Raw genomic sequence first — 15,962 nt, 5'->3', positions numbered from 1 at the left:
AATATATATTACAAAGTCATTCTAATTTCTAAGAAGAATTAAGATTCATTTAGTTTTTACAATAAAAAAAACAATAGATATACATTGATTGCACAATAAGTAAAAATAATATATGTATTCATCCTTAAATAAATACAACTATTATATATAATTAACTTTTTTTGATTTAGTTTGATACATTTTACCTCAAATTCAATTTTAATAAGAACACATTAAATTAAAGTAAAAATTATTATTATAAGATTGTTATAACTTTCTAAAATAAAAATAAAATAAAAAAAAGTCTAGATTGATACATTTATTTTAATAGTATAGATGAGTCCTTATAGTGTCACTAATTGGTACCATTTTTAAGATTCAATTCATATCAATGTTTTTAAGTAGATTTTAATAAATAAAAATCATAAATTAAATATTTTATTGCTTGCAATATTTTTATTTTAGATGCTAGATTAAGTTTAGATTAAATTCTTACTAAAAGGAATTATAAATTTTAATTTTTCTATTAAAAAAGGAATTGCAATTTAACCATTTATGTTGATTTAACAGTGCCTTACTTTCCAAGCTCTCTCTTTCTATATCTCTTTCTCTCTCACACACACGCACGCACTAAACGAAGGTCGGTATATGCATGTCTGCAATCTGCAAGAAGAGGTTTTTCTGGACGAGTTATTAGGGTTTTCGTATGAACATTACAATTTAAAGAAAGAAAACGGAAGAAGAAGAAGAAGAAGAAGACACTGTTGTATTGAAAAAGGTCGAAAATTAAGAGGGGTTTCTTCCATTTTGGGGTTTCTTTCTTTCTTTCTTTGTTTAAGGCTGACACTTCTTTCAGATGCATTCAGCTTTGATTATATATCTTCCACTGTGATGACTTACGTCGTTAGTGAATGGCGAGGCCTGTCTTTTCTCTTCTTCATTTCCTCGCACTAGTCACCTTCATCTCCAGCCCTAATTTCCTTTCTCTTCTTCCGGTTTTGGCTTCAATCGATGACCGACTCTCTACTACCGACTCTTATTGGACTCTCTTTCACCAGGACTACTCTCCTCCATCCCCTCCACCGCCGCCGCCTCACCCGCCGTCGCTCTCATGCGAGGACGATCTAGGCGGGGTAGGCTCCGTTGACTCCACGTGTCAGATAGTATCTGATCTAGTCCTAACACACGATGTTTATATTGAAGGGAAGGGCAATTTTTACATCCTCCCTAACGTAAGTGTTTATTGTTCGGTATCTGCTTGTCAATTTACGGTTAACGTTTCTGGTAATTTTGTTCTGGGTGAGAATGCTTCAATTGTGACCTCCACCTTCGATCTTGGGGCGTACAATGCATCTTTTTTAAATGGGTCTTTAGTCAATACTACTGCTTTAGCCGGTTCTCCTCCGACTGGAAGTAGTGGCACACCGCAAGGAGTTGATGGGGCAGGTGGAGGACATGGTGGAAGAGGGGCATGTTGTTTGACCGATGAAGGGAAACTACCTGAGGATGTTTGGGGAGGGGATACCTATTCCTGGTCAACACTTCAGAAGCCATGGAGCTATGGTAGTAAGGGTGGCACAACTAGCAAGGAGTTGGACTATGGTGGAGGCGGTGGGGGAAGAATCATGTTGCTGCTACAGAATATTATTCAGGTCAACGGTAGCCTTCTGGCTGATGGTGGTGATGGGGGTCATCGAGGCGGAGGTGGCTCTGGTGGCAGCATCTACATCAAGGCTTATAAGATGTAAATTCTTTACCTTCTCATTTGCATGTTTTATTTATTTATTTAAGTCTTTTACAAGCCGACTTTGCTGCGACTGATTAGTAAGTTTGTTGATGATGAAGATATCAATAATTTTCTATTTTAGACTGGACTTACTCTCTAAGAAACATTAATTGCGAATCTCTATAATGGGTTCCCAATCATCAATTACCATAACTAGACATGGTAACTATACACTGATTTAATATTTTCTATCTAACTTAACGTCTATCTCATTAACATTAACATAAATAGACAGGAAAGTAAGTTTAACTTGATAGTAAAGATAATTCCTTGGTGCGACCTGAAGACAATGATTTAATATTTCTTTACGCATTGGTCCCGCCCCTCCTAGTTTGTTTTTTTGCATTCACTCTTTCTCCCAATGAGGCTAGACAACACAAGAAAAAGCTATTTAGGCGCTTTATGAACATCATATATTTCTTTATTCTCTGTATTTCCAATATATTGACCGAAGCTAATGGCAACCTAATAGATTGATTGGGAATATACCCCCACTAATTCATGAACATCTCCTTATTTAACGCCACTTAAGTCAATATGTTTGATAAAAGCAAGATTCTGCTAGTTTACTTAGTTCCTCATCAGTGATTCTGAAATGCGGTCGAAGGAACCAACTTTCGCAACATAGCGATAATCAGATGATGTTTGTGTGTCAATGCATTCTCATTTTATTCTTACATCCAAAATCAACCTTGTCACAGTGCTTTTACCAAGTGATTTTGTTCCTTTGTTTTGTTTAGCAAGTCCATTCTTATCACAAAACACAGTGCCAACATTGAGCATATGTGCTGGACTTTTCTTTCACTCTTGTATTCGATTGACAGTCATCATATCAAACATGCCTTCTATCTCTTCTTCGTAAAGCAAATTATTTTAATCAAATAGAGGCTGTCTCATGCATTGAGGCCCTTCTGTTTTATGCCTTTCTACACGAGAATATTCTCATTGCCCTAGAAATCTATGCTGTCAAACCCACTGAATTTGCTGAGGTACTTATAATAAAATCTCTGTTTGGGAGCAGGACGGGCAGTGGAAGAATTAGTGCTTGTGGAGGCAATGGTTTTTCTGGGGGAGGCGGTGGAAGAGTTGCTGTTGATATATTCAGTAGGCATGATGATCCAGAAATCTTTGCCCATGGTGAGAACTGCCCATATTATTATTATTAATTTTATTTCAAAGTGGTTTTGGAAAACATATTATGCTTCCTTCTTGATTAAGCTATGGATGAACTTGTCCATTTTCAATTTCCTCAATGATGTTCCTTGCATGTTGAGAAGCAGTTTGAAGTGTTATTAAGAGAAGACTTTTCATGTTAGGTTGGTTATTAACTTTGATGGAATAACTGATGTAACCTCAGGAGGGAATGTTTGTCACATTTCTTAAGGTGTTGTTTTAAAAGCATTCACATGTTGAATTGTTCTTCAACATAACTCAAATGAGCTTAGGTTGTGTCTTTATAGTGTATTGCCATAGCGAGTATCCTATTTTGTTCAGTGGTAGACATATCATCAATAACACTAATGGCTATGTGGTTACATGAGTTTAATGACCTCGAGTGAACTCTTTAGCGAATGATTTAAAATCTTTGTACCAGGAGTAGGAGTTCTTAAGTACAGTTGGGAAGTTAATGCCTCAGATTCTTGCATTAAACAACATTGATTTCTGGTCAACTATATTTGTTTTCCAGGAGGGAGTAGCTTGGGCTGCCCAGAAAATGCAGGTGCTGCTGGCACATTTTATGATGCTATTTCACGCAGTCTTACTGTTAGCAATCATAACATGTCCACAGATGCAGACACCCTTCTAATGGATTTCCCTAATCAGCCTCTTATGACTAATGTCTATATTCAAAATCATGCTAAGGCTGCAGTTCCCCTATTATGGAGTCGTGTGCAGGTAGTTTGTCTTGTTTTTTCTCCTGCTTATGACATTTTAGAGCCTGAGATGTTTGTATGCTCTGATTAGGTACAACACTTAAAAAATATCAGATACAACTTATTTTCCTCTTGCATATTTTGTTTTTGTTTTTGACGGTCCGCGTGTGAAGACTCGAACCCATGACCATGAGGACATGAATTTTTTTGCTCTACCACTGTGCTATGAGTCTCAACCAAGCTTTTTAATGTAATTCAATTGATTATATCTGGAAGAGAAGTTATATTGACATTGTAGCACTTATTTGCATGTTTCAATGTACATTAACTCAGGTCCAAGGGCAAATTAGTATCTTGACGGGTGGAACACTGAGCTTTGGCTTGGCACATTATGCTTTATCAGAGTTTGAAGTGCTTGCAGAAGAACTTCTAATGAGCGAATCTGTAATTAAGGTTTGGCCATATCTGTCTCTGTTGTAGATCTTTAACTATGGAGTGGATTATAGTTCCTTCTTGTCTGTTTGGCTCAATGTTTCAGATGTGCATTCAGAGTTTGCATGTGTATTCTTTACATGTGTTCCTCATTTTAATTGTCTATGCATGTACTGGGTACCTTTGCTATATAAGCTTGCTTTCTTGGATGCTCAAATGTTATGTGCAGATTTTGACAACGCTCTAATTTCTGTTCATTTGATTCAAACTTAGAAAGCTCAATTCTTTTGCCTGTCTGTCACAAATCATCAAAGCCAAGGAAGCATCAGAAACGATACAAATAGCTCTATAACAACTAATCATACTTCCTTTCTCTATGTAATAGAGGGTGATTTTAATCTTGCATGGCTCTCCTAATTGATCCCCCCCTTTTGGTGGCTATTATATGCAATTTTCTTGAGTGTTCTCTTTTAATTCATGGTTTAGCGGCTGCTAAATGGTTAATTAGTATTTTGAAGGAGACTGGCTTCCTGAATGCTCTTCTAAGTATTTCAGAGTCTCAAATGTTCTCAATATAAAATCATTTTGTTGAGGAGAATGCCTAACATGTACTTCTGTTCTGTTATGTGCCTTTCTTCATCATTTCTGTTCTTTTGGTGTCTAAAATTTATTACTAGTTATTTCACAAAATTTAGTTTTGTGTGCATTGTAAGGTTAACCAGTTATGTAAATACATGCCTTAGGACATAAAATCCCTTCTGAATCTAGTGAATTTTGTCTAAAGGCTTTAACTTTTCCCATATCTATCTATTATATGGAGACTAGTGACGGAGGTCCATTTTTCAGGTTTATGGGGCTCTGCGTATGTCTGTAAAGATGTTTCTTATGTGGAATTCAACAATGCTTATAGATGGTGGTGGAGATGCAGATGTTGCAACATCTTTGCTTGAAGCTAGCAATCTTATTGTTCTGAAGGTGCTCCAGTAGTTATGCATGTTCTTTTTCTGTTTACTTGTTACCTACAACACATTTATGATGTTCTTATATCTCTCAGGAATCTTCTCTTATACATTCCAATGCAAATTTGGGAGTTCACGGACAAGGTTTTTTGAACTTATCTGGACCAGGAGACTTTATTGAAGCACAACGCCTAGTGTTATCTCTGTTCTATAGTATTCATGTAAGTGAATTTACTCCTGTTATCTTTGAGAATTGCAATTTAGCTACTAAGCACTTTAATTTTTTTGTTGTTTCTTGAAGCAACGGCCTATTTGAAAACCTCAATTTTAAGATTTTTGTTTCTTTACCTTTTTCTAACAGAAACAAATGCCCACATTATTTTTAGAAACAACCAAATGTATAGCAACATATTGGACAATTATCCCAAATGGTGGTTTGATCCAATCTGTATTTAGATGAAAAAAAAAATGTTCCAGAGAGCCTTAGTAGAACAATGTGGTAGCCCGGATAGTTGCCAAGTGAAGAATTATGAGAATTATTTTAGATCTTCTGCCATTTTCTTGATAACATTGACCTTTTCTTTTCCTTTCTACTTTCTCTTTAATTCATCATTTCAAGGTTGGACCTGGATCAGTACTCCGTGGCCCTCTACAAAATGCGTCTACTGATGCAGTGTAAGTTGACAACTTTAAAAATTTCTCCAAATACTCGTCATGAATGCCTCGTTTAGATAGATGCCATGCAACATGTCTAAGGTTTTGTTCTTGATGTTTTTAGGACACCTAAACTCAATTGTGAACATCCGAATTGTCCCTTTGAGCTACTTCATCCACCTGAAGATTGTAATGTTAACTCTTCATTGTCCTTTACGCTTCAGGTATTATCAGTTGATAGTCATGGTGGTGCTATGGATATTTATTTCTTATCTACTTGTCAATATATACCATTTATTTTGCAATGTTCTTCCTAAGGTCTGCCGGGTTGAGGATATTATTGTTGAAGGCCTTATAGAAGGATCGGTTGTTCATTTCCATAGGGCTAGAACCATTGCTGTCCAGCCTTTTGGAGTTATAAGCTCATCAGGGATGGGTATGCTACATTTTTTTTGCATGGAGATAATTTTATTCTCGAGTTTTCTTCTGTCTCACCCTGTCCTTCTGTATGGTTATGCCGTGGCTTGGTAGTACCTTCTTAATGGAATGTTTTCCTTCCTTATAGAAGGGCGCACCATCGTTAATGTGGAAACTTGTTTGAAACAACTAATATACTAGCTAAACCACATTCTAGAGAATACTTTTGCTTACTCTGGCGTCTACAGGTTGCACAGGTGGTGTTGGTAGAGGTACATTTCTGAACTATATTCCTGGTAGTGGTGGTGGGCATGGGGGTAAAGGTGGACTTGGTTGTTACAATAACAGCTGCGTTGAGGGGGGAATTTCATATGGAAACCAGGAGTTGCCTTGTGAGCTTGGTAGTGGAAGTGGTAATGATAGCTTTATTGGATCAACTACTGGGGGTGGTGTTATCGGTAATATTGCTTTGCACCTTTTCATACCATTTCTGCATGCTATTGATTATAGCTAGAGAAATGGGGTTCCTTTCAAATTATTCGTTGCCGAATCTGCAACACCTGAATTCTCTCTGATTGAACTATTTGGATTCACATGTCTGAAAAATAGGGTTACCTCTTACTCAACCAAAAAAAGTTGTAAAATTTATTTCTGTGGTTTATGCCCTTCTGCCTACTGGCTACTGTTGACATGTCAAAGGAGATAAGTAATCGAGAGTTTAGAGATTGCTAAAAGGGAACAAGTGACTGAGAGCTTGAACTTCTAATATTCCTTTATGTGGGTTCAGAGTATGTATAGGTACTTATTTAAACTTTTGGAGCAAGGATCATTTTTGTCATATCTGAGATTCAATGAAAAGTCGACCTTTTTATAAAAAAATAATGGTGCAAAAGAATTTACATGAGTGTGCCTTTACAAGCTCGCTCATACCTGTTGGGTCAGCACAACCAAAAGGAATTTATATGAGGGCGCCTTTCAAGCTCATACTTACACATTATATCTAGAGATGTTTTTCTTAGTCCATAGATGTAGGAGAGGATATCACGCTCAGGTTTATGAAGGGTTTTATATTGATGTTGACAAAGGGTTATTCCCAAAAATATAAAACTTGGATTGTAGAATTCAGGCAATTTAAAGTTAGTGGCAGAATTACAAATTGGGAAGAGTTAAGGGATTTATTTGGAATTTACTTCTAATTTTCTAAATATTTAGTTCTTCTAATCTCAGGTGACTACAGTATTTTGTTATTGCAATTTTATGTGGCAATATGCTCCTTTTGAGTTTTAAGCGGAGGGGAGCAGTTAATTATAATTGGTTGGTCAATTGAAGAAGCAGTTGATTATAATTTGTTGCACTATGATTGCAATTTCTTTGCTTATATGTCCATTTTATTTCTGTGCTCTTTAATTTAATTTCCTAACTACAATTTATGCTTTTTCTTTATCCAGTGATGGGTTCGAAGGAGCATCCTTTGTCAAGTTTAACAGTTGAAGGTTCAGTTACAGCTGATGGAGAGTCATATAGGGAGGACAAAATGAATGAAAATATGTATGTAATGAATGACTGGAAGGGTGGTGCTGGTGGTGGATCTGGAGGATCCATTCTTTTGTTTTTGCAGACTCTATCTGTTGCTGAATCCGGGATGCTTTCCAGTATTGGAGGCCATGGCAGTACCTATGGTGGTGGTGGAGGAGGTGGTGGAAGGATACACTTCCATTGGTCAGACATACCCAGTGGAGATGTATACCAGTCAATAGCCAGTGTAAACGGATCAATCAATTCCAGGTTATTGTGTGTAAATATATATTGCGTTGGTATTTAGGAAATTTCCAAATTACAATCATTGATTGAATTGTTTTCACCTGTATGTTGAGCATTATTATGGGATTCATATGATGGCTGAGTTGTTCAATAAACAGCGTTCGGGTCACATGTTCAAGACTTGGTATAAACATCGTTTCTTTTAATTATAATTTAGAAGTCATATTTCTGAAAACTTTGTTAATACAAACTTTAATATATGTGCTTGGGGGATTATTGATGCTAGATAAGAATCAATACATTTATAAAACCATCTTGACTGTTTCTGAACCGGAAGAAGTTTTTTACTGGTAGTGTTAATAGGCTTTCACTCCCTGATATATCATAAAATTATTTGTTGGTTTAGTCATATCATAATACAGTCTCTAACTCAGTAATTCTAACAGCTCCTTGTTTATTGATATTGCGAATCAGATGTCATTAGAACAAGTTAAATAAGTAGAAGGGTGGTTGAAATGCTCTTGCTCTGTAGTTTCACATAAAATCCTAAGCAATTGTATTGGTTGCTTTCCAGAGGCTGTTCTATTTAGATTTATTCTCTAAAGAACTCGAGCAATGCAGATTATCTTTAGTAGAGAAGTGAATAGAACATATTTTTCTGTTACTAACAACTACAGTATAAATTCATTGTGAGCTAAAAATAAGAACATAGGGCCTTGGAGTAGTGGTTATTCTCATGTACTTTCGAGCAAGAGGTTGGTGATCGGATTCTCAGCAATGTTGATGTATTGGAGGTTTTTCTCTCCCATCCCACAAGGATGCAAAAGAAAATTCCTTTTTGAATGGATAAAACCATTTCAATGCATAAGAAAATACCTGTCTGTGTCTATATTATAAAAGCTTACTATTTGTTATGTTTTTGCTTTGATGAAGGATACAAGGCCTGGTCTTTTTTATGCATACAGTTTGGGTTATGCTTCACTATTCATGTTTTTGGTTTGATTTACAATCTTTGTTTGTCATTGCTTCTAGGGGAGGACTAGGTGCAGATGAAGGTGGAGCTGGAGAAAGTGGAACTGTGACTGGTAAATCTTGTCCTAAAGGACTATATGGGATTTTCTGTGAGGTGAGTTCATAGCCCCGTTGCCGCCTTTAATGATTTAATCCTTTTTGATATTCTCTATGAGGTCTTTTATCTTCTCCATTCTAAAAGGGTTATTCTATGAATTTTAGAAGCTGATCCCCAATTATAGTTTATCTTCATAATATAGCATAAGTGGATGAGAGTAGAGTGAAGAAGGTTTAGAATAATGCAGATTGATTTTGTATTCAAGTGCTTGTTAATGGCTAAACATCATATGGAAGAAAAATAGTTATCAAGAAGGCTGTCTTCTTGCATAACCATGCGATCATGAACATTAAAGATAAAGTTTGTTAATAAATTGTGTTGGATGAAAGAACTCTGCAGAGGGGGGTTGAGTATGCTGAATTGTTTGCAGAAGCAAACCTTAGGTGCAAATCAGGTGGTGAAAATGAAAAGTGAGTAATGATGACAAAGAGCATTAGAAGAACTTCATCATTTGAATTATTTTCTTATTTGCTCGCTAACCTTTAAGTTTCATTTGCTAGTTGCAGTCTGATTTGAGGTTCCATCAAGCATAGTCATGCTATTTTGTTTTGGAAAGAAAAAAAAAATTGAAACCATTGCATTGACCATGGTTGAAAGCAAACCAATTAAATACAAGTCGGAAACATGCTACTTTAATGTTAAAAATCAGACTATGTGGAGATTACATTATGTCAGCTATGATTGATAAAAGACAAACTTGAAGTGAGCTAGTTAATTTAGTCACAGGGAACTTTCACTTGAGCTAATTGTGGTTTCTTAGTTTGCACCTTGATTTTCTGCTTATTGATGCGTCTTCTCGGCCCTGAAACAGGAGTGCCCTGCTGGAACCTATAAGAATGTAACTGGATCGGACACATCACTTTGTCTTCAATGTCCTGCTTATGAACTTCCTATTCGTGCCATTTACATTTCAGTCCGAGGTATCTTTTGACAATCTTATTATATTCATCATCTACCCATTTTGCCCAGCTTTTGTTAATTGTTGGTTCAATTATTTATCTCTTATTAGCTTAGTGTGCTTTCACTATGTTGATTCTGATTCAATAAAATGTGTAAACAATCACAAGCTGTAAAAAATAAAAAGGAAGTCTAGCACAAGGAGAAACTTTAATACATCTCATCAGATCTTATTCCTTGAGAGTGTTGATGTTAAGTTTAGATTTTCAGTTTCGTTAGCCTAGGTTAGCCGGAGGTCTAATTTTCCATCTCCAAGGAAAAATATTCTGATCTCATTTGTAAATTTTAACACCTCAGTTGGTAAAAGAAGAATTTTTTTAGTATTATTTTCAATTCTCTTATAGCTTATGTTAGGAGTTAAATTCTCATTGTATTTTCTTCCACTATTGATAAAATACATTTAATAGTTTTAACAATTCATAATGTCTTTTGTGTTTCAGGTGGTGTTGCTGAAACTCCCTGTCCTTATAAATGTGTCTCAGACCGATATCACTTGCCACTCTGTTACACAGCACTTGAAGAGTTAATATACACGTTTGGTGGCCCTTGGTTGTTTGGATTTCTTCTTCTGGCACTCCTTATCCTTTTAGCTCTGGTGCTTAGTGTTGCTCGAATGAAATTCATTAGCGTTGATGAAATATCAGGCCCAGCTCCTACACAGCATGGTTCTCAAATAGATCATTCTTTTCCTTTTCTGGAGTCACTAAATGAGGTTCTCCTTTTATTCTCGCATTATTATAAGTTTAGTAATATAAATGTTAGCTAGAAATTGATCAAGAAGAAGTTGTTTCCCTCTTTGCTGCTGTGGATGTGAACTGTTGATCATATGTGTAACTTTCAGGTTTTAGAAACAAACCGAGTTGAAGAGTCAAGGAGTCATGTGCATAGGATGTACTTTTTGGGACCTAACACTTTTAGTGAGCCTTGGCATTTTCCTCATAACCCTCCAGAGCAAGTGAAGGAGATAGTGTAAGTGTTGTATGTGGAAAGGCTTGGAAGTTCTTTTATTTACAAGTTGTTTCAATGTTTTTCTTGATTTTAATATTAGTTTATGAGTCACTATTTTCATACTGGGCTGACCCCTGCAGATACGAAGGAGAGTTCAATAGGTTTGTGGACGAAATGAATGCTATAGCTTCTTACCAGTGGTGGGAGGGGTCAGTGTACAGCATCCTCTGTATGTCAGCTTATCCTCTTGCTTGGTCATGGCTACAGTGGCGGAGGAAAATTAAGCTACAGAGGCTCCGTGAATTCGTGAGATCAGAGTATGATCATGCCTGCTTGCGATCTTGTCGGTCTCGTGCGCTTTATGAGGGCTTGAAGGTAGATTTTTCATTTTAGTTCTCATTTCCTTGTTAATGTGAATTTGTTCCTCTGTTATGGATGAATTGGTACCCCATTTTTTACATGTATAATTTGTTTACTTGTCAATGGTGATCTTTTTTCCTATCTGATTTGGTACACTGTAGGTGGCTGCAACATCAGACCTGATGCTAGCTTATGTTGATTTCTTCCTTGGCGGAGATGAGAAGAGAAGTGATCTTCCTCCTCAACTTCGTCAACGATTTCCCATGTCCTTGCCTTTTGGAGGCAATGGAAGTTACATGTCTCCTTTCTCACTTCACAATGATAATATCATTACTAGTCTCATGAGTCAGGTTGGTTCGTGAATTCCAGAAATTTAGTAGATTCAATAGTAATGTACCGTTGCGAGCAAAGTGATTATTATGACACGGAATGAACTCATGATGCTATTATAAATATTTTCAGTGTGTGCCACCCACAACATGGTATCGCTTTGTGGCGGGTCTGAATGCACAACTGAGACTAGTAAGACGGGGACATCTTAGGGTCATGCTTCAGACTGTCATAAATTGGCTTGATACTCACGCCAACCCAGCTCTTAGGGACCATGGTGTGCTTGTTGATCTTGCATGGTTTCAGGCCACATCTAGTGGTTATTGTCAATATGGGCTTCTGGTGTATGCTATTGAAGGAGGAGAGGGGGGTGAGTTAATGACACCTTCTGCAAGCTTGGATGGTGCTTCCACTATTGAGCAGGAACAACGGTAACAATACTTCCTCCTATACAGCTTTTTATGCCAAAATAAATAAATAAAAAGTTCTTAAATCTGCTGCATTTGCTGGTCCCAACTGTTTTGCCGTACTTATGCTTTGACTTGCTCTAAAAATGTGGGAAATTATTTTAGTAAAATTTATCTGTCTCAACCCTGGTAGTCTTGGAAAAAGCACTGTTGTTAAAAAGAATATAAATTAATTGTTTCATTGTTGTGTGTGTTGCAGCTCTAGCAGTTTTTCCAAAGATTCTATGGACCATCTAAGAGATGATTTCTTGGGTTTAAATCAGAGAAGCAGTGAAAGTCTTCTTGGGCGGAGTAAGAAATATGTGGGAATTTTGGACATTGAAAATTTAAAAATGGTCAAGGAGAAGATGAATGTGTACTATCCTCTATCATACATACTTCACAATACTAGACCTGTTGGTCACCAGGTAGGTGCCAATATACCATAAACTTATATATATATTTCCTCACATTAATTTATTCTTTGGTGGTCTTCTGTGTTGTGATGAATGATTATGTGTTTGTCTGTCTTACATTGCAGGATCTTGTTGGACTGATAATCTCAATTCTTCTTTTGGGAGATTTTAGCCTAGTTTTGCTTACTTTACTTCAGTTATACTCAATCTCACTTGCAGATGTATTTGTTGTTCTGTTTGTTTTACCACTTGGGATTTTGCTTCCATTTCCTGCCGGAATCAATGCACTGTTCAGTCACGGACCTAGACGTTCTTCTGCTCTCGCACGCGTTTATGCTTTGTGGAACGTTACATCCTTGGTTAATGTGGTAAGTTGGAATTAGTTATGGATTTTTTTAGCTTTAGGGACTTGTTAATTAATTGGTCATTGTTTCAGGTTGTTGCCTTTATATGTGGCTACGCCCATTATACTGCCCAGTCTAGTAAACGCAGTCCAAGCTCTCAACCTTGGAGTTTTAGCATGTAAGACATATATATATATATATATATATATATATATATATATGTATTTCTTGTGTTGTGAGCTATTATTTGTGGATGGAAGGAAGGAAGGAAGGATGTTTTAAATTTGTTTGGTGATGATGTGTTGGGTTGGTATTTCAGGGATGAAAGTGAATGGTGGATGTTTCCAGTTGGACTAGTGCTGTGTAAATTAGTCCAATCACGGCTGGTGAATTGGCACATTGGGAATTTGGAAATTCAAGATCGATCGTTGTACAGTAACGACTACGAGATGTTTTGGCAATCATGACAAACTGAAAGAAAGAAAGATACATGTTGTTCTTTTTGCTATGTTTTTTTTTTCCCTTTTGTAAGTCCCCATCCCACTTAGGCATAGAAAAAAGAAAAGAAAAGAAAAGAAAAGAAAATGGAAGGTGAGAGATATATAGAAAACAATGAGGAGTTGATTGAAATGTAACCCCCCTCCCCTCCCTCTCTGAATCACGTGCAGCTGGTTTTTGTGTTGCAATGTGAATATCATCATCATGATATTGAACCAAATTCTCGTTTTAACTAACCAATTTTATGAAAAAAATTGTTAACTTTTACTTGATATCTCAAGTCCATGTCACTTTCTCTCTAATTGAACTTAAAGTGTTCTTCTTAGTGGAAAATTGAATCTGAGATTTTTATGTTTTAGATTACACTTCTGAATTACATCTTCATGTGATTTCAACCATCAGGAAATATGATTATGTGGATGTACTATCTTTTTTAAATGAATTATCATAATAATTTTAGTCAAATGTGTGTATAGTCAGTCAAACATATTTATTGTAATTACAAATTCATTAAAATAGTTAGTTAATACCATTATTTTTATCTATTTAATTGAAAACTCTATAAAGTGGAAGGTTACTGTGAATTAAAATGATAAAATAAAAAAAAAGAAAAAGAAAAAAAAAGACCGTGGATCTAAAAGGAATGGTTAGCAAGAATTCAAATTGACATAAGGAGTTTCTAGAGCTTATCTTTTTATTTTATTGTTATGTATTTAGTTGGAAGTGAAATATCATAATTGTTACAAAAATAAACTTCTGATTAAATAAAATATAATATAAGAAATTAAATAAATTATTTTTAATAATAATAGAACATTTTTGGGTGGATAATAATAGAACTAAAAGCAAACAAGTCTAATAAAATAAAATAAAATAAAAAATTCATTACGCGTACATTTAAGACTTGACTTAGTTAGGTTGATTTGCTTAGGATTATTGTAATAAATTAAATTAGATGTAATTTGAATATATAAAATAATGTTAGAATAAAAAGATAATATTCCGACTTCGTTATGTACATAATAAATTAATGTTTAATAGGATTAGTTTTAATTTAAATAATTTGACTAATATTTTTAGCTTAATTTCAACGCAATTTCTCTTTTTCTCTCTCTCTCCTTAATCGTTGAAATCTCCCTGCTGCCTGCCTTGTGGCCTGCTTGAAGAGAAGATTGAAACGGATAGAGAGAGAAAGTTGAGAGAGAGAGAGAGAGAGAAGATGTCGTGGCAAACTTACGTAGACGAGCACTTGATGTGCGATATTGAAGGGAGTACACTCACTGCCGCGGCCATCATCGGCCAAGATGGCAGCGTTTGGGCTCAAAGCGCCACTTTTCCTCAGGTACTTGGGATTCTAGGATCGATCCATCCATCGATCGATCGATGATCATTCTTAAATTCATTTCTTTCTCTTATTACAGTAAGTAGCTTCCTTAATAATAATTGATTTGCATAGGATATGTAATTTTTGACCAATAGGTAAAGAAAGTAGATAGATCCATACTATACTCAAGATTTTAGCTTCTTTACCCTTTTACCTTGTTTGATTTGAACTTTTAATTTAAAGAAACGCAAACTATACTCAGTTTGATTATGAATGAATCTCAAAAGGATAAGATCTAAGCTCCCCTAAAGAGTTATAGTTCAACAAATCTAAGCTAATCTTTTGAGGGATTTTGGTCCTTTCAGTTAAATCCCGAGGAGGTAACTGGTATCGTGAATGATTTTGAAGAACCTGGCACTCTTGCACCAACTGGGTTATTCCTTGGTGGTGCAAAGTATATGGTCATTCAAGGTGAACCTGGGGCTGTTATCAGAGGGAAGAAGGTACTGTATTATTTATTAGTTATTACCTTTCACATTTATTTGTTCATTTATTTGCTAATAATGATTTGAAGAATATGAAAGACTTGTTAACAATAATTTGTGGGTTTGATATCTCAGGGTGCTGGTGGTGCTACTGTGAAGAAGACAGGGCAAGCTTTGATTATTGGATTGTATGATGAGCCCATGAATGCTGGGCAGTGCAACATAATTGTGGAGAGGCTTGGTGACTATCTTATCGAGCAGGGTCTTTAATTTTACTATCATCAAATTTGTATAAAACTTGTTCCCCCCTCTCTTTCCTGGGAGCCCATCATCATTATCATCATCATCATCATCATTATCATTTGCTTGAAGTTGTTGGAGTTATTGCTGTGTCAATAATAAGGTTTTTGACATTCTTGTGTTTTTGACATTCTCTTGTTATGAATATCTCTAAGTGTTGTTGGTATTTAATATCCATCCTCCAAAAGGATTTGATTGATTGGTATTATTTGCTGATGTACTGAATTCATAGTCTTTTTTTTTTAAAGTAAAACAATCCTTTTCTATTTGGCATTTTATCTTTGTTTGGAGATTTGTTGTTGTTATCATTTTATGGATTATTTTCAATACGAAGTTTGAATTGATTGTGTGCATTTGGTTGAATAAAGTATTTTTTTAGGTTTCTTGTTTAGTCCAATTTGGTTGAATAAATTATTTTTGAGCCTTGGTTGTTTGGACTAAACAAGTCATACATCTTACATTTCTCTTTTTCTGCTTGAAACTTTGAATCAGATCTTGTTTGTTCTTCAATTGATATGCATGTGACACAATTAGTAAGGAAACATAACACACAAATATTGACA

The 15,962-nt window shown here is 35.6% G+C and overlaps 2 protein-coding genes across 2 annotated transcripts; both read left to right on the top strand.

The window, feature by feature from the left end:
* Window positions 1–573: 573 nt before the first annotated feature.
* Window positions 574–13,493, top strand: LOC124931992. Its single transcript, XM_047472586.1, has 22 exons — window positions 574–1,723; window positions 2,787–2,902; window positions 3,453–3,661; window positions 3,973–4,092; window positions 4,918–5,046; window positions 5,126–5,251; window positions 5,650–5,705; window positions 5,809–5,908; window positions 6,003–6,120; window positions 6,350–6,559; window positions 7,550–7,886; window positions 8,895–8,988; window positions 9,803–9,911; window positions 10,389–10,660; window positions 10,790–10,917; window positions 11,037–11,271; window positions 11,418–11,606; window positions 11,719–12,017; window positions 12,253–12,460; window positions 12,574–12,816; window positions 12,885–12,970; window positions 13,112–13,493. The coding sequence occupies exons 1-22, from the start codon at window positions 891–893 to the stop codon at window positions 13,257–13,259; spliced, it is 4,365 nt and encodes a 1,454-aa protein (XP_047328542.1). The 5' UTR covers window positions 574–890; the 3' UTR covers window positions 13,260–13,493.
* Window positions 13,494–14,434: 941 nt separating this feature from the next.
* LOC124932248 (profilin) lies at window positions 14,435–15,672 on the top strand. The gene is made up of 3 exons (XM_047472866.1): window positions 14,435–14,632; window positions 14,980–15,117; window positions 15,235–15,672. Exons 1-3 carry the CDS (start codon window positions 14,510–14,512, stop codon window positions 15,367–15,369), a joined length of 396 nt encoding a protein of 131 aa, XP_047328822.1. The 5' UTR covers window positions 14,435–14,509; the 3' UTR covers window positions 15,370–15,672.
* The last annotated feature ends 290 nt before the right edge of the window (window positions 15,673–15,962 follow it).

This window comes from Impatiens glandulifera, chromosome 3, assembly GCF_907164915.1.
Source record: "Impatiens glandulifera chromosome 3, dImpGla2.1, whole genome shotgun sequence".
Classification (NCBI taxonomy): Eukaryota; Viridiplantae; Streptophyta; class Magnoliopsida; order Ericales; family Balsaminaceae; genus Impatiens; species Impatiens glandulifera.
Note: the sequence above shows the minus strand (reverse complement) of the source record. Positions and strands in the feature narration are given on the sequence as shown.

Coding starts and splice junctions, on each gene's coding strand:
- LOC124931992 (XM_047472586.1), top strand. CDS start 891: ATGGCGAGGCCTGTCTTTTCTCTTCTTCATTTCCTCGCACTAGTCACC. Junction 11,272..11,417: donor CGCTTTATGAGGGCTTGAAG/GTAGATTTTTCA, acceptor GGTACACTGTAG/GTGGCTGCAACATCAGACCT. Junction 12,018..12,252: donor ACTATTGAGCAGGAACAACG/GTAACAATACTT, acceptor TGTGTGTTGCAG/CTCTAGCAGTTTTTCCAAAG.
- LOC124932248 (XM_047472866.1), top strand. CDS start 14,510: ATGTCGTGGCAAACTTACGTAGACGAGCACTTGATGTGCGATATTGAA. Junction 14,633..14,979: donor AAAGCGCCACTTTTCCTCAG/GTACTTGGGATT, acceptor TGGTCCTTTCAG/TTAAATCCCGAGGAGGTAAC. Junction 15,118..15,234: donor CTGTTATCAGAGGGAAGAAG/GTACTGTATTAT, acceptor TTGATATCTCAG/GGTGCTGGTGGTGCTACTGT.